At 37.6% G+C, this 23,888-nt stretch overlaps 1 protein-coding gene across 2 annotated transcripts in view; it reads left to right on the top strand.

Annotated features, from left to right (window-relative positions):
* Positions 1–23,888, top strand: part of ADAMTSL1 (ADAMTS like 1) — a 173,697-nt gene that overhangs the window by 7,891 nt on the left and 141,918 nt on the right. For both annotated transcript variants that reach the window (XM_068175688.1, XM_068175687.1), the window contains exons 2-3: positions 6,698–6,825; positions 14,980–15,025. In XM_068175688.1, coding sequence (XP_068031789.1) covers positions 6,698–6,825; positions 14,980–15,025 — 174 coding nt within the window. The remainder of the gene's footprint in view (positions 1–6,697; positions 6,826–14,979; positions 15,026–23,888) is intronic.

Genomic DNA, 23,888 nt, shown 5'->3' with positions numbered 1-23,888 from the left:
GTGTGACACTTCATCCCATTACTTGTGCAATAGCCATCAAGTCATGGTTAGGAAGGGATGTGAGGTTATTGCCCTCTCAATAAACCTTTGCTTTCCTGTGCAAAAAGAGAACATAATATATTTATAATTTTCTGTCCCCTTAGTAATGAGTGTCTTGCTGTTAAGAATAAGAGAAGACAAAAGGAAACACAGCACTGAAAAAGACCAAGACAGCAAATTTTTACGAATGTCCCTGAACTGAGCTAGCTGTATGTATATCAGGTGTTTTCCTTTAGGGAAAAGAGAAATCCACCTATTATTCTTTCTTTTTGTTCACAGGAGCAGAATAAGCACTGGGAAACTGCAAGAGTATCTTGGTGAGATTTCCTCTTCAATCCTCATCAAGATGTCTTCCCCTGTTTTAAGTGATGGATGATTTGGGGCAAGAAGAAAAAGTAAATTTAAAACTATCCAGAAAGAGATTTGGATTTTTTTTCTTTATTCCTTTTTAAGAGACTGAAATAATAAATCCTGGGCCGTTTATCTTCACTAGAAAAATCTGGGCATAATTACTCAAAGTTCAGAATACATGCTCACATGCGTTTGCTCCTGTGCCAGTACTTTCCTTGGGGTTTGGAGATGCTCACATCAAGGGTTTCCTGTGCCAGGGGTTTTCCGTAGGAAATACTCTCTTGATCCTTTCAGAAGCCTTTTGCTTTGACTTGCAAGTAAAATGGAGGCAAAAACTCCTAAGTTAATTTCCAAGACTGTAAAGCCTGGGGCAAGTAGGATGCTGGTGTTCAGCTCACAGTTGCATTCCCAGTAGAAGGGAGCCACTAGCCTCTAGGGAACTGGGGAGAGAGTGTTCGAGGAATAGCCATTTTCACCTCAAAATGTCTGATGCTCTCTGCAGCTACTTTTCTTTCCAGGTGGCTTGCCAGGGAATACAGTGTTGTAGGAGTATTTTGACCAATACCATAGGCATCCATATGGAGCAGCATGCAGTTGTTCATGACAGCAATGGCACTTGCAGTCACTCAGCATCTCAGGTGCAGTAAACAACTCAGGCAGATTGGGTAAAAGGGCATTTTCTCTTTTCATCTTTTAACTTCTGTGAGAGCAGAACTTCCACTACTTTGGTTGGCATGACAGGCAGGATTTTTTGGTTTGTGTGGTCCATCTGGAGGCTGGCTGGGTGGCAGGTCTGGTGGCAGAAGCCCTTTTTTTGCTTTTACATGGGATACAGACAAGACAATGGGAAGACAAGCTATTTACCATACCAGCTAAACAGTGTTCATCTGTCCTGACCCTAAATCTGACCTTTGGGAAAAGAAAATAGGTTGAAATCATTGGTTGCTAAGGCTCACTCAGGGACCTCTGCTTTCATGAGGTGTGTGAAATGGAAATATACCTACTTGGAACTGAAGGACTATTGTCATGGTAAATCCTAGTGCTTCCAGGGAACCATGCTCCTCAGAAGGATGAGGCTTACTTTTGTAAGCCCCTTTTTCAGTACGGTACAGTTATTCTGGAAGAGTGACACACTTTGGTCATACAGTACCATTTAAAATGATGTGCAACTTTTTGCCTAGATAAATTAAACATTTTCTTTTTGTGCATTGCAAACTTGATGTGTCAGAATATTTTACATATGAAATTTTCAAGATATTCACTTTGAAAAATTGCAAGAGTTAGTCATAAATGTCTTCATGTTAACATTTATTCTGATGGTAATTACCAATATCAATTCAACTGGCTATGAATTTGTTCTGCCTTGCCTTTTTTCAAAAGCCAGAAATTTCCAAACAGTTTCCCACATGGGCTTTAATCCAGCTGTTAACTTGGATGGAATGGAATAAAGATACATAACATTGCACAAATAAAATCTTATAAACCATACATTTACATTGCTTGAAGTTTTGAAATACATGGTTTTTATAAAGATTTGAGGTCACTGGCCTTGTCCCCTGTTGTTACACACTTAGGGAAGTGCTGGTAGCAGTTTCTTCCTGGTTCACTGCAAGATAGCATTTCAGTACTGTGTGAAGTATATATTTAGTCTCAGAGACAAACTAACATCAAAGGATGCACAAGGATTACTCAAAGAAGAATGTGTGGCTTGGCAAGAATTCATATAGGGATGCATTTAAACTTATCTGAAAAGTCTGGGCAGAAAGACCATTACAGAAGAAAAAATACTAGTTTTCTGTCCCTAACATAATTTTTACAGTAGCTAAAGGCAAGTTTAGGCACTGGCCTCAGAGGAGCCTTGCATATTTTCACTGACACTTCATCATACCCTGAAACAGTGGGGATATGATAAGAACCAGATGATATAAATTTATTAAGCAAACCAGTAGTTCAAATTATCTGGGAAATAACTGGTCTAAATTCTTTATCAGTGCTGTAGTCCAACAAGGGTTTAACTGCGTTTTTCACTATCTGTATTGCTGTTTAATCTAGGAAACACACTGGGTGCTTGAAAAAAGGACTTCAGATGCATTTTCCTGAAAAAGGAGGAAAACTGGATGCCTCAGAACCAGAGGAGAAATAAAACCATGTGATCTGTGTTTATACACATACTCTTCTGTGTGGTACTGACAAATAGCTGGATTCTGTAGGGACAGCGCTGTTCCAAACAAAATTTTAAATTCAATTCTAACATGGGACTTAAGATTTATTTTCTTAAGGTTGAACTTCTTTTAAAGACTTCAGGACATGAACAGAGGTCTTGCTGCTCTTCATTGCTGCTCTTTTCTCCCGCTATGCACCCACACACATGTGCACACTTATGCTTTTAAAATAAACCTTTTTCCTATCAGGCATGCAGCTCCTAGATGTCCGGGTAGATCTTGTGATTTAAGGATGTGTGACACTTGTATTCCAGATAGTCTAAATTATTTCTGTGTACTGTAAGCAGAAAGGGTAGGAAGCACCACTGAATATAACATGAATGCCTGACAACTCTTTAGCAAATTCAGAAACTGCTATTAAACACTGAAGCTGGATTTTTTTTAAGAATCAGGTTGGATATCTATCTCTATTAGTCTTATCTTTGTTTGTATTATGAAAATGCCTTTGTTTCACTTGTAGCTTAAAGCCTTTTTTTTTTTACTTCTGTAAGTATCTTCACCTGAGTACCCTATCTATTGACAGTGATTCCAGTTTTTACACATGATCTTTTTTGCCTTCTGGTCCAATAACAGAAACTGTTCCTCATATTTCTCATTAGACAACTCTCTGGGAGTCCTCCTGCCTATTCCCACAGGAGCTGAGGTATGGGATGGTAGATGCAGGATCACCATCAGATTAAGATGTGTATATTAAGATAGTATGGGATTAAGGAAGATCTGGTTTTGAGTAGTGCTGACAGATTTGTTTATACAGGTCATCAATAAGTAAACTGCTTAAGAGTAGCATTTCTGACTTGATACTTTTGATGTCAGGGCATCCTGAGTTTCATCTGGACAAAGAAATGGAATTTTTCTGGGAAGCTCAGGCTGACATCCACCTAGACGAGATAAGGAAGGTCTTCTGGTACCAGCAACAGGGCATAATGAGCCTTGATGACTGCATTTTGCTTCTTTGATATACACTGCCATTTTGAGAATGACCAATCTGGAGTACCTCTGTCAGAGTAAAAGATGGACGGATGGAACTGTTCTGTGATGGAACTGTTACTTAAAGAAAGATTTAAGTGGTGCCAGCTTTACTCTTTTCATTTACGGGTATATACTCCCCTCTACTTTTTTTTTTTCCCCATTTTTTTCCCTTCTCTTTACTATTTATGACAGGAACTTCAGGGCTTTAAAGAAGTATTGTAGGAGTTCTTTCACTGCAGAACTCTTGATTGCTACTTTAAAGTAAGATCTTCAGTTCATTTTTACAAAAGTGGGTAGGAATTTTTAACTACCTGTATAAACTACTTTTAAAAACTCTATGCTAGACAATGAATTCTTAGCTAGTAATTGTGTACATATCCTTTGAAGCTGTAATAACTCTGTAATAGACAGTTGTCTTCTGATTTGAAATTACTTTTTGGGTATTGCTAGAATTTCAAGCTCAGTCTTAACCATGTAGCTGACAGGAAGGAAAACACTCTACTTTCTTTAACATTAAACATGGATGGTGGTGAGATGAATTATGTTTATTCCACTTGTTAAAAGAAAACTTGGATCCTATTCCAGGTTGAGATCACATGTTTTCTGGGAATATATAGGTCTTAAAGCAAATTTTGGAATGCAAGTAATAGGCTCACAGATCTCCTCTGGGTGTGATCACAATTTACATCAGAAAAACTTGGACCCATAGAATGTCTAGCTGTGCTGATGCCTATCATATGTGGTGGGGTAAGAGTATTTGGTTCACGTGAGTTTAACTTGCAACCCTCTTAAATTATGTCTTTGGGCTTTCAACCAGGGATGAATGATCAGGTCATGCACCCATCTGCAGTCTGAAAGTATTTGTTTTCCTATAAACTGGAAGCACAAACATGTATTTTAATTTTAAGATAATAAAATTGCAAATATTCCTTTTCATATTATAAAAATCACTCTTCAAAAAGCAGTCAGGTGAAATAAACTAAGTAAGTTGCCATGTCTTCTCCTATCTCCAATGTAAATCTAGAGACTGAGTCACATGTGGTCATGATAAGAATCTGATCACTTACGAAACTTTAATTTTTACATTTACCCTTGCAATTGCTGTGGGATTTTTTTTTTGGCTTTTTTTTTTAATAAAGGTAAGATAAAATGCGTGTGTCAAATAATTGTTACACACTCATTAGACAGGCCCCATATTATCTCTCTACAGACTGAATTAATTCTCTTTTTTACTCATGAATAAAATTATTCAAGGCTGGTATATTTCACCATATTTCATTACTACTACTCTGCATCACTGAAGGTGAAATTATTTCAGTGTTGAGTTATCTCTGTGTCTCAAATAATCTCTAATGTTGCCACCAAACAGGAGGTCCTGGTTGGTGGTACAGCATCGCTAGCTGGGCAAGGGAGTGGATTGTCCTGCTCTGCTCTGCTCTGCTCTGCTCTGCTCCCCTGGTCTCACCTTGAGTGCTGGGGTCAGTTTTTGGGTGCCACAATATAAGAAAGATATGAAGCTATTAGAGAGTTCCAAAAGAGTACAACAAAGAAGGTGAAGGGCTGTGAAGAGAAGCCATTTGAGGAGCAGCTGAGGTCACTTGGTTTGTTCAGCCTAGAGAACAGGAGACTGATGGAAGACCTCATTGCACTCTACAACTTCCTCATGAAGAGAAGAGGAGGGGCAGGCACTGATTTCTTTTCTGTGGTGACAGTGACAGCACCTGATGGAATGGCCCGAAGTTGTGTCAGCAGGAGGTTTGGGCTGGATATCAGGAAGAGGTTTTCACTGAGAGGATATTTGAACACTCTAACAGGCTTCCTAGGGAAGTGGTCACAGCACCAGCCTGACAGAGTTCAAGAAGTGTTTGGACAATGCTCTCAGGCACAGGTATGTCTCTTGGGGTGTCCAGTGCAGGGCCAAGAGTTGGACTTGATGATTCTGATGGGTGTTTTCCCACTCAGTATCTTCTGTGATGCTAGGAAAGCTAAAGCTGACTGCTGTAACATGGGCCAGCAGTGATGCTTGCCGATGTTTCTCTGTTTAAGGTGTACCTTCATAGTCTCCCTCATATCGTTGTTTTTCTCTCATTAATTTCAAGTGCAGTTAGAACTGGTGCTGGACCACAGCACAAGTAAAGTTTTGAAGGAGTACACAGCCTATCTCTATCAGACACAGGCATTTTTGGTGCAACTCTGCTAGATTAGTCAGCTTTTCCAGCAAAACCACATTGCCCACTAGGGACAATATGTATCTATATGGTTAAATAATTTGTGTCCTTACGAATTTATGTTTCTGCGGTTCACTTTTATGAATGAAAATGAAATTCTGAATGCAGGTATGACTGCTTTATTTTAGACAGGTACTACCTATATGTTTATGACTTAATCCTCAAAGAGCTGAGCATTTTTGCATCCTTCAGTGCTGCTTCTCTGTGAAGTTGTTTGAGCACAGCCACTGGCATTAACAATAGCATGGTCTAGGTCTCCACCTGATGTTGGTAACTTCTGCTCTTCGGGGAATGTGCATTTTCTTCTTTAAGCTAGCAAACAATAGGGATGAAACAGTTAGGGAAATTGTGTCCAGCAAGTTTCATAGACCTTTAGACAGAGAAGCAATGATAGTTCAAATTCCTTATGGTAAGTGCATGAAAGTGATTATATTGAATGCCTTTTAGCACATTGATTCACTATGTTGTGTTTCAGTTTTTCCTTAGGAGCATTTTGGGAGGTTCCTTTCAATATGCTTTTTCATAGCTTCTAACACAGCAACAAAACTTCAGAGCACAATGTCTGATGTCTATAATACTCTCTTTCTTAATCAGAAAAGATCCTTTGTCTCACTGTTGTTCAAAGAGCTGTCTTAGAGCAGTCTTCACTAGCCTAAAACTGAGATGAAGTAGGATATTCAAAAGATGAAAGTGAATTCATACACCATTCACTACTAAGGAACTGGTTGTCAACCAGTAGGCATGCCAGAGAGAAACAGATTTAATCAATTTATTCAGTACTTTTAATAACCAAGATGGTATCTAGGATAAAGAAATGTTAAGCTAGCAGCAGTGGTTTTGATGCTTATATGTTTTTTCCTAATTTTTTTTTTTCATTTTCCCTCTCAGAGCTCCAGAATAGCTCGCTCGGAGGAAGACCGAGACTCACTGTGGGATGCCTGGGGCTCTTGGAGCGAATGCTCACGCACCTGTGGAGGAGGGGCTTCGTATTCACTGAGACGCTGCCTGAGCAGCAAGTAAGTGGCTGAATGTTTTTTACTTTATTGATGGAAAAGTTCAACTTACTTATATGTGTCAGACCGTAAGAAGTAACCAGTGGAAGTATTGGAGTGTTCATCTACGTTGAAATTTCCACCTCGTTGTCAAAAAATTATAGTAATGTTTATTCTTTTTTAATTTGGGTAAGCAGCCAACGTGCTTGATAAGGCAACACCCTTTAAAATATAGGAAGAACCTATGGAGATAAAAAAGTGGTCTGGACAGCTTAAAAGGCTGCCAGCTCCTGAAGCAGAACTTCCCTCCACTTTCACCATTTAAGCAGTAAGAGTTGTCATGCACTTATACTAGAATACCAATAATTCACTACATTTAGTACCTCACAGTGTCAGCCACCCTGACTATAAAAGCAACACATTAATCAAATGAGGCATCCTGAGCTATATAAGAAAAAGTAACAATTCTGCAAAGGATATCTAACAAATTAAATTTCAGGTAGGAAGTATTCAATACCAGCAAGGCTCTTCCCAACAAACAGAGATAAAATGGTCTGGTACAACGGTGAATTCTGTGCACCCAGTCAGGCACCTGAGATTTTATTCCTACCCAGTTGCTAGCTTGCAATGAAAAAAGAACAGCTCATTTGAAATCTTTTCCACTCTGTACTTAATGTAAGTTTTACCTGCAAAATATTTCTAGCAAATATTATTTCTATCTACTTTAGGAAAAAAATTACCTGCAGTAAACATGGTATATGTGATAAATATTAACAGATTTCTGATAAAGAATATGAAGGGAAACTGCAGACGCAACCTTTATGGCTTATTGCCATCTCTGATACCTTATATATTGTAGGATGAAAAAATCTAATACAGTTTTCCACCCTGCATACTTTCTTTCATATTTTTATTCATGTGCTTATAAAACTGATGTTAATATAACAAACAGCGGCCATACAGTTCAAATAATTTCCTCTGTCTGACATTTTAATATGTGATGTTGTTTAGTGAAGACCGGAAAAAGCCTAATGCATTGAACCATAACACCAGAATAGGATATTGTGTATTTTAGCTTTATCTGTGAAGTCTATTAGTAGCCCCATTTATTGAGTTGACTGTGTGCAGAAATCTGCTGGAAGAAAAGATAGGCAAAGGCATCTGTTGAAATAAGTGGAAAACCAGTACTTTGCTATTGCATTCCCATGGATTAAAAAAAAAAATATATATATATTTTAAATGTGGGACCAGATTCTAGTACCTTGTTAGTTTCATGGCCAGTTGTGATTCTGCATTCACCTCAAAATCTGAAATTTCAGAGACAGGAACTTAATTTTAATCACAGTATATCGTTTTCCATTCTTAAATAAATAATCTTCAATATGTTATTTTAATGTAAATATGAACCCAGACATACCAGGAGATCTGGGGAATCTGAGCAATAGGTGCTTTCTCTCCTCCCTCATGAGAACTGTCTCTGTAGGTTCTAGAGGGCAAATCTTGGAGTTCCAAATAGTAGTAGTAGTTATCACAGTATGTGACAATGTGAGTATAAACATTTCTTCTGGACTCCCTTTGATTCTTGTGCTGTTCAGGACGATCTGAAACTTAACAAGTGGGACAGGGAATAACCTCATAAATTGCATGAAATGAGGTTTCATACACTACCTTACTACTGTCCCTTCAGGACACAAGCAATGCTTCATGCCTTAAGAAACCAACCACAAACTATGACCCATTCAGACATGGAGACCTACAGTTTCTGGGATAGGAAGCAGGGAGTTAATTCGGTGTGTGGCTTTTGGTAGCCAGTAGCAATAAATCATAAACAGTAACATTTGTTCTGGAATTAGCACTCTATCAAATGTGTTACAGTTTTTCATTTTTCCTGGTCTATGTGCAATTGTTAATTAAGTAAAGGGTTTGAATAATTAATTTTTCTGCTAAGCAAGCATTTTAAGCTTCTAAGTCAGAGAGGGAGCAGCGTAAAGAAACTCATTGAAGGTTTCCAAATAAGTCTGTTCATATGAGTACTTCAAAGCTGTCAAGGCTTGACCAAAATGTCCATCTCTGGGTGACAATTTCTTGATCAGTACAGTTTATCTCATGTATTTGTTGTGTGTAATTTCACTGCATCTTGAAGGAATATATTAGATTCTTCTGGCAAATGAAAACTGGCAACACATACAGACCAAAGTGGAACAAATTAATCCTAAATATTTCTCATCCTGGGAGGAATGCCTATAATGCCTTGTATTTTTAGTTCTGTATGAGATGACTTTCAGAGCATCACTTAATAGAGAGAGACTGGTGCATCTGCTTTGAAAAAATGCAAAGACTAATTGCCCATTCCTAAACATCATTAATATATATAGCTAAATAAAGGAAACCAGCTTTCTTTCCAGCTTTTATTTGCCAAAGTAATGTTTGTGCTTGTGTTGTTTGTTTTGAGAATATGTTTTTTGTTAGTCCATCACAGCTGTGATGAAAGAATGGAAAGTGTTAGTGAAAAATCCTGTATTCTTGTATTTTAAATAGCAAAAAATTCAGGGTAGTGGCTGTTTAGCAGTACATTTCATTAGAACAACTGGTTCTGATTATGGTAAGGACATTATGATAGTGACATAAATACATATGCCAGTCACACAAGCAGACAGAGGTTGTCAGCCCAAGTCAGTTTTATGTCGTCATGCTGACAGCAAGCACTGGATCACTCCAAGGGCAGAATAAACCCCAGGAAAATAAAGTGTTAATAATTAGAGTACCTAAAGTCAAAGGATTACACTTTTCATGCTCTTTATTCACATTAACTCTTTATAACTTCTGATGCTGTTGTTATTTACACAAAAGGACAGACACCCTTTAAATGTTACTGGGTTTTGCCTCAGCTCACTTAAGGTGAACCTCCTAGACTAATTATATATTAGGTGGAGGGGTAAGTATTTTTATCATTTTAGAATGTTTTGCCCTTCTGTTTTCCTATCTTCTTTTTTTTTTTTTTAATGACCTGCCATGCAGCACTCCTCATGAAAACCTGTACAGAGGAGAGCCATAGACTACTCCTATTTTTCTTGAGGGCCAAACTACCAACACTTGAGCTTCTATAGGGAACCAAGTTTTATTTGCTACTGGCTGCTTTGGATACAGAGACTATGGAAATACAAGTAGAGAGGCACTGCATTATGGGCTTTGCCCTCTTGCTTAGAATCCAACCCTTATTTGTTGCAGCAAATAAGGGTTGATTGCGCAGCACTGCTGGCATTTGACATCTAGCATAGAGATTGATAATAACTCAAATAACTTCCATCCAAGTTATAATGTGTCCATATTGATTCAAACAAACTCAAACAGAGTAGATAGATAGATATCTGAAATAGATAGATTGATTAGATAGATAGATAGATAGATAGATAGATAGTAGATAAGTAGATATCTGAAACCAGATATCTGAAACTGAGAACTTGCTAACACTTTATATGAAGACCAGAGTTATATAATAATGCAGTACAGAATCTGGAAAATATGAAAGCTAAAACTTAGGGCATTATGTGAACAAAAGGATATGGAAAAATCTTTTAAATTCTTTGAAAATTATTGTCAATTGAGTGATTTAGACATGAGTTTAGCAGACACAACCAAATAGTTTCAAAAAGTAAACTCCTTAAAGTCAATGCAGTCCTGATGCATCTTTGTTGCTCATAACAATTTGGTGTTCAAGGCCCTCCTTCTAAATTCCTTTGCAGGAAAAGGGCTATGCTGGAAGAGTAAAAGAGACTGACTATTCCTCAAAGAAGCACAAACACAGAAATTGTATTGAGGATGGCAGGGGGTCATAACACTGTGCCAGATTTGGAAAAGAGGTGAAAGCAACAGTGTGAAGAAAGGGAGATACAAGATTGTGTTACTCCCATGTGTGTAGCCTGGCTTCATGCCACAGACCAATTAATATCCCACGGGAAAAGACAGACCCACAGCATACTTATCTCACAAGTACAGTGCAGAAACCAGAATCTGTCCCAGAAAAGTGGCTATCAAGGGGTGTGAAAATAAACTAGTGGAGATTATTCAACATTGCATCAACTTCCAAACCCCATAGTCAATAGCTGCATCAAAATTCATATGCACAAAAATAACCCGCCCATGGCTCACAGTTGCTTGTTTATGTGCAGACTAGTTTCTTAAGTAAAGAAATTCAAACTCTGATGACTGCTCAGAGTGGCAGGAGTTGATGGGGTCCTCCTCTGAAAATCTCTTCATAGTCTTTGGTAATTACTGATAAAGGCAACTTTGGCAGGGGGTTGTTGTTCATTCTGGCATGGATTTTTGCAAGGTTTCTAACTCTAGCTGAGCACAAATACACATCTACTTGAGGCCTTTGAGGGGGAGACTTGAACAAAGTCCGTCTACAAACTGGAGCCTGGAGAAATAAATACCAGGGGTTTGGGTTGTTTACATAAAGAGAAGAGAATATTTTAATATATTAAAAGTTGTTAACCTCTTTCAGAAACTTTACTGGAAACAAGTGACTAAGTTTAAGGAATGAAACATGATTCCCAACAGCCTGCTTTTCTTTCATATTCACATGATAATAATTCCCTGTCAAGCCAAACCCTTAGCTACCTTTTTCCACTGAAAAATCCCCTGCAGTGTAGATAACAGAGACAGCTAGAAGTACTGCTTACTTCTCCCACTCTTTCTGTGCTCTTTCCTTTTGGCATATTGGTTGACTTCTGAGTTTTCCTGCTGGGTGTGTGTACTCCTTGTTGGTAGAAGTTGTCATTTATATCCTGAAGAGATCAGAGGATAAATGATGACTGTATCTCACAACATGGGCTCAGTAATCTGCCATGATCCTTCCTTGCATGCTGAAGGCTCAGTGCTGTGGAATTCTGCAAAGTGTTCATGCTGAAATATGCGTGCAAATCCCATGAGTTTGAATGCCAAAATAGTTGCTTGTGCTTAAGAGAGTCTGGGATACTGTCCTGAGGTAGGGTAGATCGGAAACACAAACTACTTTGCAAATCTATAGTGAAAATATATCATGTAAGACTGAAAGCTGTTACCTGCTTTTGGCTGATGGGTGATAACTGAGAAACTAATGAGTTTAAACAACCAAACTCCAAAGTATGGTCTTGCTGAGGAAGCAAGGGGAATTTTCCAAGAGTGTTTCCTAGTCTTCATGAATCATAAAAGCACTAGCTGCATCCAGAATTAGATTAATAAAAATTCATTTTATCTGAACATCCCTGGCCATTAGCCACAAGAAGAAAAATGGAAGAAAAGAATGGAATAGCTGTTTTTTGTATATCTAATGAAAGAACCTATTATTTTCCCTAATGCAGAGAATAAGTGAAAAGTAAGTGGGGTTTTTTATTTCAAAACAGATAATATGTAGAAACCATGAAAAGAAGAAGAAACTGAGAGGCAGCTGATAGAAAGGAAGCTAAAGTTTTCCAGAAAATTCAGTAGTTCTACAATTAATCAGTTGTGGTAATTGAAATTGTGCTAATAATGAGTTGGTGTGAAGCAAAGTAATGTCTGATAGGTTGTGTGGCGTTTCTGAGAGACACATGAGGCAGGTATCAAGCCTGATGAACAAGCTATTCAGTGTGGTAAATGAGGCCTGCACTAGGGCGCGGCTGCTCTTTACTTTTGTCTGCCCCGGTCAGCTCCCGAATGCCCGGCTTGGGCTTCTCAGCTTTTCGTCGGGGCCGGGGCTCGCCGCAGTTTCCGGGTGCTTTTGCTGTCGCGCTCCGGGGTGGGCTGTTGGCTGCACTTTGCCGCCGGCGCGAGGGAAGAAACAAAGAGGCAGGGAATTCGTCCAAATCCGTCCCGTGGCGGCTGGATGCTTTATTGGCTGCGAGAGCTGCGATGGAAAGGCTGCAGCCGCTCCCAGCTTCGCACAGACGCAAATGGCCTCGAGCATGCCGAGGAGTGGGTTGATATAGGGAAGGGACAGGGCAGATGGGGAGCCCTCCCGCCCAATGGGTACAGACATCGCGGTGATGACGTGTACTACAGCGACCAATGGGAACACGGCAGGGGCGGACACGAGACTTTGGGGTGAGTGGGACCGCGAGAACGGGGAGACGGGCACGGAAACCACAGGAGTAGGGAAAAACCCGGGGGATGCACGAGGGTACAGAGAACTGGAAAACTAACAAAGGAACCCATAATGTGAACCCAAACCTGGGATGCAACACTAGGGCTGCCTGCATTCTGCATAATTTACTTCTTTATTTGCTATCTATCATTAGCAAAGTACCTTTATTGAACGCAATATAAACAGGTTTCCACAGTATTTTTCCAAGCTTGCCTATATTGCTTAGGAATGACTGGATTTGTGTGTGTGGGAAGGGGTGTTGCTTTGGTGTTTTGTTGTTGTAATGGGGCCTTTTAGTTGGGTTTTTTATTTCATAGTCTATTATTAATATAATTTTTGTTATTGTACTGCCAAAACCAACTTTTTTCTACTGCTAGGTACACTGCACATTTTTCACTTCTGTGCATGGTTGAGATCAGAACTCATTTGAGTTAAATATACAATGCGGCAAAATCACTGAATTATTGATAGTGATCGTGATTAGTGATATTTCTATTGTGCTTTTAATTTTTATATGCCAAATGCTACACAACAGTATGTGCTATCTTTCCACTTAGATTTATTCTGAAAGTATGATGAGGCTTATTTACTTGTTTGTCTTCTCTTGTGATCATTTAGACAACTGTGGTATGTAAATGACTACTGGATGAATTTCACAGTTAAGTCTTGTGGATAATGAAGATAGAGGGGATGACTTCAATATCTTAAAGGAAACTTGTCCCATTTATTTTAGAGTTACATCAGTATGAGAAAAGTTTCTCTGCTTTAAATTTTTTTTTTTTTTAAATATGAAGAAAAATCAGTGCAGATGCTGCTGTCCTTTCCCTTGGATTGTTCAAAATGGTTTGGAATTTAAAAATCAGGTTTGGCAGGCATTCATTCCTGAAGGAATGTGTGCTTGTTAAGTCATAGCCAAAAAAAAAGAAGGGGGAGAGGGGGGAAAGTTGTGAAATTAAGAAACTAAAATGTTAGGAGTTCTATTCTTTTGAAGGATACATTTTAAAAGCCAAACTCTGCATTCTGATTTGCATGAGATCCTCATCAGAGTATACTGTCTGAACTCATAAAATACATGAAACTTCACCTAAGGTCAAATGCTCAGAGTACATGCTAGGAAGGTATTGCCCAGAGTGCTAAAAAGATATTTGGCTGTTGACCTTTCTTTTGGGAGCCCTGCCAGCATCAGGGCTGGTATGGGTCTGCTGTGGGACAAAAGGAGGAAAGTCATGGAGAGCACACATCAGGCTATGTGCTCTCCTTGACCTCACTGGGCCTAGCTGCTCTTTGAATGCTGTTCTGTACCAGTGAATTGAGTGGAAGCTTTATGCTCTCCTTCTTCCCTCGTATCAAATTGGGAAAAAGCTATGTCACACTAGCCTGAAAGAGGGGAAATCTAAACTGAATGAGAGTAGGTTTAAGTTAAATATATTGATTTTTTTTTTTTTTTTTTTTTTATGTGAGGGTGGTCAGGCACTGAAACAAGTTGAAGCTTTGGGTTTCTCATCCCTGAAAGTATTCAAGGCCAGGTTGAATGAAGCTCTGAGCAATCTGGCCAAGTGAAAGATGTCCCTATCAATGGCAGAGGGATTGGAAATAGATGACCCCTTCCAACCCAAACTATACTTTGAGTTTATGCTGCTGCAGTCATAGTTCGCTCATCCCAATGCCCAAAAGCCTGCCTGCTCAGACTGTGCCAGTGCTAGAGTGTGTGCCCAGTTAGACACAGAGCTAAGCCCTTGTGAAATCATTAGGAATTGCATGGAGACTCAAGACATTATTCATGTCATTCATATGTTTTTCAGCTGAATTCTGTATTCTTACTTCTAATCTCATTTACAAGCTGATGCTGCCTTCTAGAAAGTAATTTTTAAACCAAAGGTAGGAAACCAGGGAGTTGTAGATTTCGTTCCTCAATAGGGACAGATAACCTTTTACTTTGGTGGAAGAGAGTTGGTAGGGGAGTAGGTGATTAAAAATAAGTAGGGGAAGTTTATGACACAGTAAACACATTATGTGTTGGCTTTTTATATTCAGCTATTAATGTTTTTGTGTTTGTTTTTAATTTTTGGACACAGGACCTGTGAAGGGCGAAACATCCGGTACAGGACATGTAGCAACGTGGTAAGTGAATTACAGCTTCAATGTGATACAAATCATCACATATGATAATCACGCCCATGTTACTGCAAATAATTTTGTGAAGTGATAGTGAGAATCTTGTAGCTATCTAAACTATTTTCATACCACAGGACCCAGAACCGTAGGCAAACCTTTGTCAGTTTCTTGGAATGTGGAGAGATTATGGAGTAGCCTGATGCTAATATTGTCTGGAAGGGATTGCATTCACAGCCACATAAACAGAGAGTCAATGAAACTTCAGAGTTGCTCTTTACAATCTCCCTTGCAGAATCAAGACATCTTGTGTTCCCAGTAGTGCTTTGATAACCAGCTGGTTCACGCTGGGTAGTCTGTCAGGCTGAAGGATTAGCCTGTTAAGAATTGAAGACAAATTAGTAGAAGATATGTGATTCTATGATTCTATATATTTCTGTTCACTTGTGCCCTCACAGCATTTTAATTTTGTTGTGTGTCTTAGAAAAGCAGTTTTACATAGTCTGTATCAGTGTTTTGGCATTTCCAAAGACTCTTGCTGGTTTTTTTGACATGTGGCAAATATAGTTTTCAATACAATAAAGTAAGAAACTTCAACTTCTGTCTCAACAAAGTGAAAGTGTGTTTTCACTGTTGAAAATTGAAATAGAGGCTTTCATATGGAAAATTTTATTGGGTGCCAAGAATAGTAAAGATTCTCAAGTTACATGGAGAAATGTCAGTTTTACCAGTGAAGATGGAAAATGAAATCAAATGTACACTGGTCCAAGCTTTCTCATGCCTGATAGGGACATATTCAGAAGACTTTCAATACATGCTTTGTTTAAAAAGTTTAAAAGTTTAACTTTTTTTAAAGAAATATATTTGCTCATATTTAGCTTATCTTTTCTTCAATACACCACAGTTCATAATGAAAGAAACTGCTTCTATCAGAGTTGTAGTCTCCTGTGCAGTAAGATTTCTCTCAGTTCTTCAGGAGCTGGGCTTTGATAATCCCTGTGAGACCCTTCCAATTCAGAATATTCTGTAATTCTGTGATTCCTCTGAAATTTTTTCTGATTGTATCATTTAAGTTCCTGAAATGTCTCATCAGTCTAGCCTTCACCTTCCCTGACAGCAACTGGTGTAGTTAATAAATAGATTTGCTGGCAGATTAGCAGTACAATTTTCCTCTGAAGAACTTGGGCTACACCACATCTGTGAAAGGAATTTGAAGTTTGACTTGTGCTAGTCAAGTTGCAGGCTCTATGACACAAAAAAAAAAAAAATTAAAAAAAAGGGAAGAAACCAAGACATATTGTTAAAGGCTAATTAAAGGCTAATTGGACTATAGTTAAACCCATTTGTTTTGTTTTGGTTAGGCATTGCATGCACATTGTGTCTTTCTGGGTCTCATCTGCCCTTGTGTATGTTAAGAGCAGTGAGACAGAGTATATCCTGCTCTCCTGCCATTAGGATCACTCTGATTGAAAGGTTGGGGCTTTAGCTAGGTTGCAACAGTTATTTAGGAATCACAGAGTTTCCAGGATAAGGAATATTTCTTCAGATGTTATTTTTGGCTTAGGTTCTGCTTTGCAAATGTGCACCTGAAAAGTTTTCCTTCAGAATAAAATCTTGCATAGTTTTGTCAGGCAATTCCTTTACATATCTTTTATTTGGCAATACCAGCTCTAACAGTGAGGCATACAGCTGCAGAACTCAATTATTTCACAACAAATAATCCAAAATGAAGCCTTCAAGCTTTCAGCTTTACTATGCTGAAGTCAGTGACAGTTTTTTTCTCTGAAATATGAAGACCCAGGACTGCTTTTATGATTTCAAACTGGTTTTGAGGGGACAGTATAAGAATGGCTTGTGCAGTGTACATCTAAAGCTATTTAGGAACCCCAGACTTGCATCTCTAAAATCCATTCTGTTGCTGAATTGTGCAGCTGTAACACTGAAATACACTTTGTCTCTTTCAGAATAGTAGAACGAAAAATTAAATCATGTTCTTTGTCATTAATGAAGTCTACTTTTTTGTCTCCACATACAAACAAATTGGATCTGCATACACAAATTTTATCTGCACACACACAAACTGGATCTTGACAACAGTTCATTAAGTTCATAGCTTGTTGTGAAATTCTGCACTAGAAAAGATCCACAATATTGTGTGTATTTTTGTTAACTCAGATTTTGCTTTTCAAGATTCATCCAAAAAGACACTGAAAATTTAGAGAATGGAAATTCAAGGCTCATGAGTCCTATGTTTTCATCTGTTAATGACAGTCTTTGAAGGCAAAAGAGATAGAATCCCCCCCATTCTAAGCTTTCATTACCATTATCTTGTGCATAGCTTGAGGAATGATGTTCATAAAATAACCAGTGTTTTTGTTTTTTGCAAGCTGCCTTTCTGTGAACTGATGTGTTTTTTAATGACCATCCTCTTGCAGTAAAGGATGGGTAGTCATATATACTAAAAGCAAATTACTTTAAATGTGAAATTGGAGAATTGGAAGAATAGTTTTGGAGTCTGGCAATGAGTATGTTTTATAGGCACTATCATTTACAAGATTTTGTTACAGCTGGCATTAATTCATCCCGAAATTAAATTACAGAAGGGGAAAAAATGAGATAAAGAAAAAGAGAGGCAAGAGAAGAGAGTAGCATGCCTGTTTTCCCATCGGCCTATATTAATTATTCCAGAGATGCTGAATAATTTTGCATAATGAAGACTGTAGCAAAGGCTGATACTGCTGTCTATAAAGCTTCTGAACAGTCCTTAAAAGAACAAATCCAGTCCAGTATATTTGCCACTTGTATTGTCTGTTGTTGATAAGAAACTGGAGCCACATGTGTAAATAGTAAAAGAAGGAATGAGAGAATCTGGAGATGATTTAGGGTTGAATTGCATATGCTTTTTTTCTTATTATTATTCACATGGACTTAAGCATATTTCCAGACATTTTAGAATATAATCATGGGAGGGAGAGAGGGAGTAATTTGTTTTTCTTTAGAAAATCAGTCTGAATGCAATGAAAACAACTATCTGGGTTGTTGTACTGAACATAATGCAAAATAAACAAATATAATTCCAAAATAAACAAATATAATTCCAAATTCTGGGTAGGATTTTTTGCTTGTTCTCTTTCCTTTTTTTCCCAAGCTACAACACTTTTTCCCCCTTCTTCTATGTGTATTATTTGTTGCCAGGTGCTCTCCAGCTTTTGTACTAGGCTGTCATGCCACCTCATATGCCCTTTCTCTTTTTTAGTCCTTCTGCCACTCTGCTGTCTTCTGCTTTCTCTTCCCTTCATTTACATGAGAATCACTCTGAAGGTTGTTCGTTAGAATATGTACTGTCTTTATGCCCTTCTTCTCAATTATCAGAATTCTTCTTGTGACTGAAAATATTATTTACCCTGATATTTTTCCTTTCATTGCACTGCATTCTGAATACAAAAAAAAAGGAGAGAAAGAAAAAGAAAAAAAGATGAGACTGACGCTGAAGCTGCACGACATTACTAGCTCTTTCAACAAGGTTCCTGTTAAGCCTAAGATAAAATTTGTAGATTGTAGATCCCATTAATCAGGTAACCAAAGCTTGTAAACACCACCTGAAACTCTTTTAATATATACCTCACTTTCTTTATTTGGCTGAAGTACCAGCTGTAATGTCATCCCCCATTTTTTGGCTTGCATTCAGACAAGCTACTTCCATCCCTGTTTCTTATCAGCTCATGCTGCATTTTGTACACCAGTACCAGTGTTGTTCATCTTACTTTCTACAAAACAACACAATCTTTTTTCCATGCTCTAAACCCCAGCCTGGAAAATGTCAAACCTAAACTTCCATATAAGTACATAAATTCTCAGAAGCACTGGCTTATGTGTATGAGAAGTATCACCAAGTAGATATTATCAGACCTACAAGAATGATTAGCAGAGTTTAATTTTTCTACCCTGTGGTGATTAGAAATGCCATTTTGCTATCAAAGCTCCAAATTTACATTTTGCAGTAAAATATTAAGAAAATTTTAAACAAATTATAGACACTACACATATCTCCTTACTAACACACAATTTATTTAATGTAAGTTTACTTTTTAAGTGGAAATTCTTCTAAACTCAGATAATTTATTGTGACTATAGTCTGTGCTTCAAACTACTAGATTTTAATAACTTCCATCTTATTTCTGATTGGCTACAATTTAAAACCTCAGTGTGTCATCTAGAAATTATTTCTTCATACTTGGAAACAAGTGCTTTTAGTATCTAGCAAATGACAGAAGCTTGGACTGTGGATTGCAATGTTCTCATCAAGCATAACTGTGAATCTGTGACAATTAAAAAATAGAACAAAAAACCCACATTGTGTCCAGTTATTGTAAAGGTATAAAGAAACTTCATAGCCCAAATAAACTGAATTGCTTCACTTACAGTAATATTTCATGACTTGTCAGGACCCCGGGTAAATCAGAGTTTTAAATTCAGTATTTCTGACAATTTTTTTTTTCATTTGAACAGCTCATTTTTGAGCTATTTGATAATATGGCACCCTCGATGCCTTTAGAAAGGCATGCTTTAATATTATGTACTTGTAGTAATTTTTGACTGAAGTTCTTGGAAGTTTACATGCTGAAATTAAACTTACTGTATCTAATTTAAATGCTTGTTTTAATATTTAAGAGAAATGGACAAAAAAAGAAATTAAAATTTCATGGAAGGCTGCATATTGAACTACTTACCAAAATGGGAACCTACTTCCAAAAAAATGCATTCTTTTGGTGAAAAAATTATTTTATAAATATTTATTATGACAAATATTAATGGAGCTTTGCATTTGTAGTTCACTGACAATTTTATTTAACACAGAGAACATTTGCTGGTATTTCCCCATTTTCTTTGTTCCTACTATTTTTCTTAAGCTTCCCTCTGTCAGATATTGCAATATATTGGGGTTCTTAGAAAAAGCTGTAGTATGAGCCCCTCTCAATCTAAGCAACTAAGTATGATCCTAAGTTATTTCTAAATTCATGGGAGTAGACTATTGAAGAACCTGGCTGCAAGAAAGGTAATTCAAGCAAGGCACTCAACAAGGCTTCAATTCTGAGTGAAATCCCTAGATCTCCTAAGTCTCTGTGTTTTTATCTAAAGTTCTTATTTGGTCTTAGACAAGCCCCTACTTGAGGACTTCAGGTTTTCTTTCTCAGTAGGGAAATTGGTGCAGCTGCAACACTTTGAGTACTTCATGGAACTGGTTCAATAAGCTGTTCTATCAGATGCTGCACAGAGTAGTCCAGTTGTTAGTCATTTTTTGTACAGAGGAAAAGCTCCAGGTATAGTAAATCATTCTTGGCCTCTGCAAATATACAAGCACATATATTGTAAACTGTTTTAAAGTTCCTCAACTGTTTCCACCTATTGCTGCTTAGATAGGATCTTCTACATTTCACTCACTAAGTAAACTTTAAAAAGACTGACCCTCTTTCCTCCCATGAAATCTGATCTACCTATCACCATCAAGGGACATCTGGGATTCATCTTATCTTTTCGACTGGTTTGTTGATTAGTGGAAATTGTTTTGAATGGGTTCAAACATGGCAAAACTCCATGGACCTTATGAATTACAATAGGGTAAAATAGGAGGTCAAGTTAAAAAAAAAAAAAAGAAAATCAATGTGAGGAAGAAAATGAAGCCATAATAATATGGGCCACATTACATGCCTAAGAAGTGAGGATGAAACTCCTGTGTATATTTTAAAATGGGTTTCACAGATCAAAGGGTTTTCTCATCACCTTTAAAGTTATATATATTTTCATTGCAGTACAGGAAATCTTGACCTGATGATGAATAGAGATTATAGGTATTCAGCACAGGCTCAGTGTTTCAGTAATATCTCATGAGCCTTTGTGAGCTAAAAGCCATAAAAGACCCACCTAGGACTCACAGAATTAAAGCAGGAACAGTTGTTTCCTAGTCACTGGAATTTTTTCATCCCTAAAAGGTCTTCATGAAAAGGAAGTTTGAAGATAAATGGACTTAGATTATAATTTCAAGTTTATTAATTCTTTCTGATTCTTCAAGGAGTGAAATAGCAGCAGTTCCTCATATCTGCAGGGGCTCATAGATAATTTCCAAAAGAAAACAAAACTGGTAAGACTTGGCTATAGTACCAAAATTGGAATAACCTGAAGCAGGACTGTAGTAGTTTTGTGGCTAGATACCAGAGCTGTCATGTGCTCCAGGCCAAACACAGGCCATGCAGATGTGGTTAGCAAAATTCCTCACAGAACTACGTACCCCATGCAGAGATGTACTACCCCGTGTTCACTGCTACACTGACTTGGCCCATGACTTCTGGCTGTCTCAAAGTGTCTGTCAATCTGTTGTGCAGGCAGACAAGCTACATACTGTTACACAGCTCCCAGAATCAGACCTTTAGCTGGACCAACATGTGACTTCACTCAGGCCAATGCAGCAGTGCTAGCTGGCAGCCATAGAGGGTCTCCTTCCCCTAAAACATCATGCAAGTACCAAAAACAGGCCGATTTTTTTCAAGAAGACTTTCTGGAGTTAGTCTATAGTTTCTTCTGTCCAGGAGCCAGCAGAAATAAGGCACAACAAAACTGCCTCAAAAGAGCAAGTGGCCTTATCTAAAGGTGTGCAAAGTGTTTAGAAGAAAATAGCAATTTACTGCTTGAAAATATATGCAAAAAAACACTGGTTTTACCTTATATTCTGTTTCAGCAACTAGAATACTTATTTATAGGCTGAAAACTTATATCGGGCTTTGATCATATGTTTGCACAAATGTCAGCATGAAGAGGTTCTGATCTCCACTGACACATAAAACAAAAAATAGTAAATTTAAGATTAAAAAAAAAAAAGGGCTAAGTTTTGTACAGCTCCTATATTTTCGGTCTCAGTGACCTGCTTCTAAAAATGAGAAATGTTCAGAATTCAGACCACAAATTTTCTCAACACTGTCTATTTTTGCATAAAAAATATTATACAGCCTGTGGAGGTATTATACATGAACATGCAAGTACTTGTGCTTTTTTAAGCAGAAGAAAAGATCCTTCCTGAGGGAAAGTCATCTCCAATGCCTTCAGGTAAATTTAGGATTCAGGATTTCAGCAGGAGAAAAGTTTCTTTACCTGGCTGTGACCCTTTTTCACCTCTATGTGCCAAGATAAGTATGTGTGTATGTGTTTCTGACTGCTTGCATGTATTCTTAATTGCTTCAAGTTTCACATGAAAACTTTTTTAAACACATGCTCTGCTATTTAAATCCATTGTTTTATTTTAACCACAATATCAAAGACTGGAAGCATTTAACATTAGTCCTGGTCACCTGCTGTGTCCTGAAGGCTTGTTATGTTGAAGAACATTTTTTATTTCTTTGATTAAGAAGTAAAATCCAACACAACACACATAGTATTGAGTTCTGTACAAAGCAGGATTATGAATTCTGTGTGTCGTGTTCTTTATTGGGCCTTTTTCTCTTTGTAAAAATAACGCTGTTACAAGCCAGGAAGTTCTGAAGGTAGAGCCAAGCTTGAACCAAACTAGAGAGTTGGCTTGGATTTCTGTAACTGAGCCTTGGCTTGGGTATCTGCCAAGACAATAGACCTGACTGTATTCATTTACAGACAGAAAAATTCACAGAAGGGTAGGCACCAGAAGATTTTGTGGTAGGAAATAAGGCCACTGTGTTCTTCTTTTCTTGTTCGAAAATAGAACTACACCAGATCTTAGGTCAAGCTGTAACTGGCTTATTGTTCATCCTTTGTATAAGTGCAGAACATAAAGACCACTTTTTCTCTAATTACAGAGCTGTAGAGGAATAATGAATTCCCCACATATTTTTCTTCTTGCTTCAGTGTCCAAACTTTGTCTTGTATCAAAAGTTTGCCCAGATCATAAAAAGAGCCTGATTGCCACTCACTTTTTCTTTATATTTTAAAATCAAACTGAAATACTTGCAGATTTTTTTTAAATATTCTGTAATATATTGACAGAAAAACTGAGTTCTCCGGCAGTAAGATACCAGTTACAGGCTTGGACTTTCAACCTCCACTTTTAAAAAGGAAAAATGAGCTCTGGGTTATTGCTCTTTGATACGTATTTTTCTAGAGCTAGATTTAGCCCACATCCTTTTTTCTCTTATGCCTTACTACATTGAACCTTTTGTAACTATTGCCTTCTACTTAGATCATAGAACTTTTGACTGGAGTTTGACCCTTTACTTTTGGGGTGCATCAGACTCAAACACAAAGTGAATTAATTGAAAATTTGCTCACATTGTACAAAGAAAATTAGATGAAAATCTGTGGATAAGGCCACAACTTGCATGTGTGTATAGTTCACAAGAAGAAAGGTTTGGAATATTGTGATCTAAGATTATTCAACATTCAGATAAAATATCCATAATCACATTCCAACAATGAATAAGAGGCCAAAATGGCTAAACTGGGTTTAAGCCAAGGGCTTACAAATGGCAAATTCATAGCCAAAACTGTGCCACATTCCTTTGAGAGGAGATTTTAAAGCTTAGTTTTTAACACAGATTTTATTTTAGATTTTAATAATAAAAAATGATCCATTAATGTCACAAAGTGACATGCAGCCTCCATGTCTTTCATATCCAAAGCTGTAATAGTATGCCATTTTAAAAAATGCAGAAAACAGTTAGTGAATGAAGGGGTAAGAAAAGATATGAGAAACATCGGTGATTATTTAAATCTAAGAGATATTATCCCTCAACAGCAATAAGACTCTCCTGACTGGGAGCATAAGAAGTCTGTGAATAAGGTTGTCATTAATGATTGTCTAATAAGAAGACGTAGTTTGAGGGCAAACAGAGAATACAAACATCCTATAAAT

The sequence above is a fragment of the Anomalospiza imberbis genome, chromosome Z (assembly GCF_031753505.1).
Source record: "Anomalospiza imberbis isolate Cuckoo-Finch-1a 21T00152 chromosome Z, ASM3175350v1, whole genome shotgun sequence".
NCBI classification, from domain to species: domain Eukaryota; kingdom Metazoa; phylum Chordata; class Aves; order Passeriformes; family Viduidae; genus Anomalospiza; species Anomalospiza imberbis.
The sequence above is the reverse complement of the archived record's forward strand: the minus strand, read 5'-3'. Positions and strand labels throughout refer to the sequence as shown.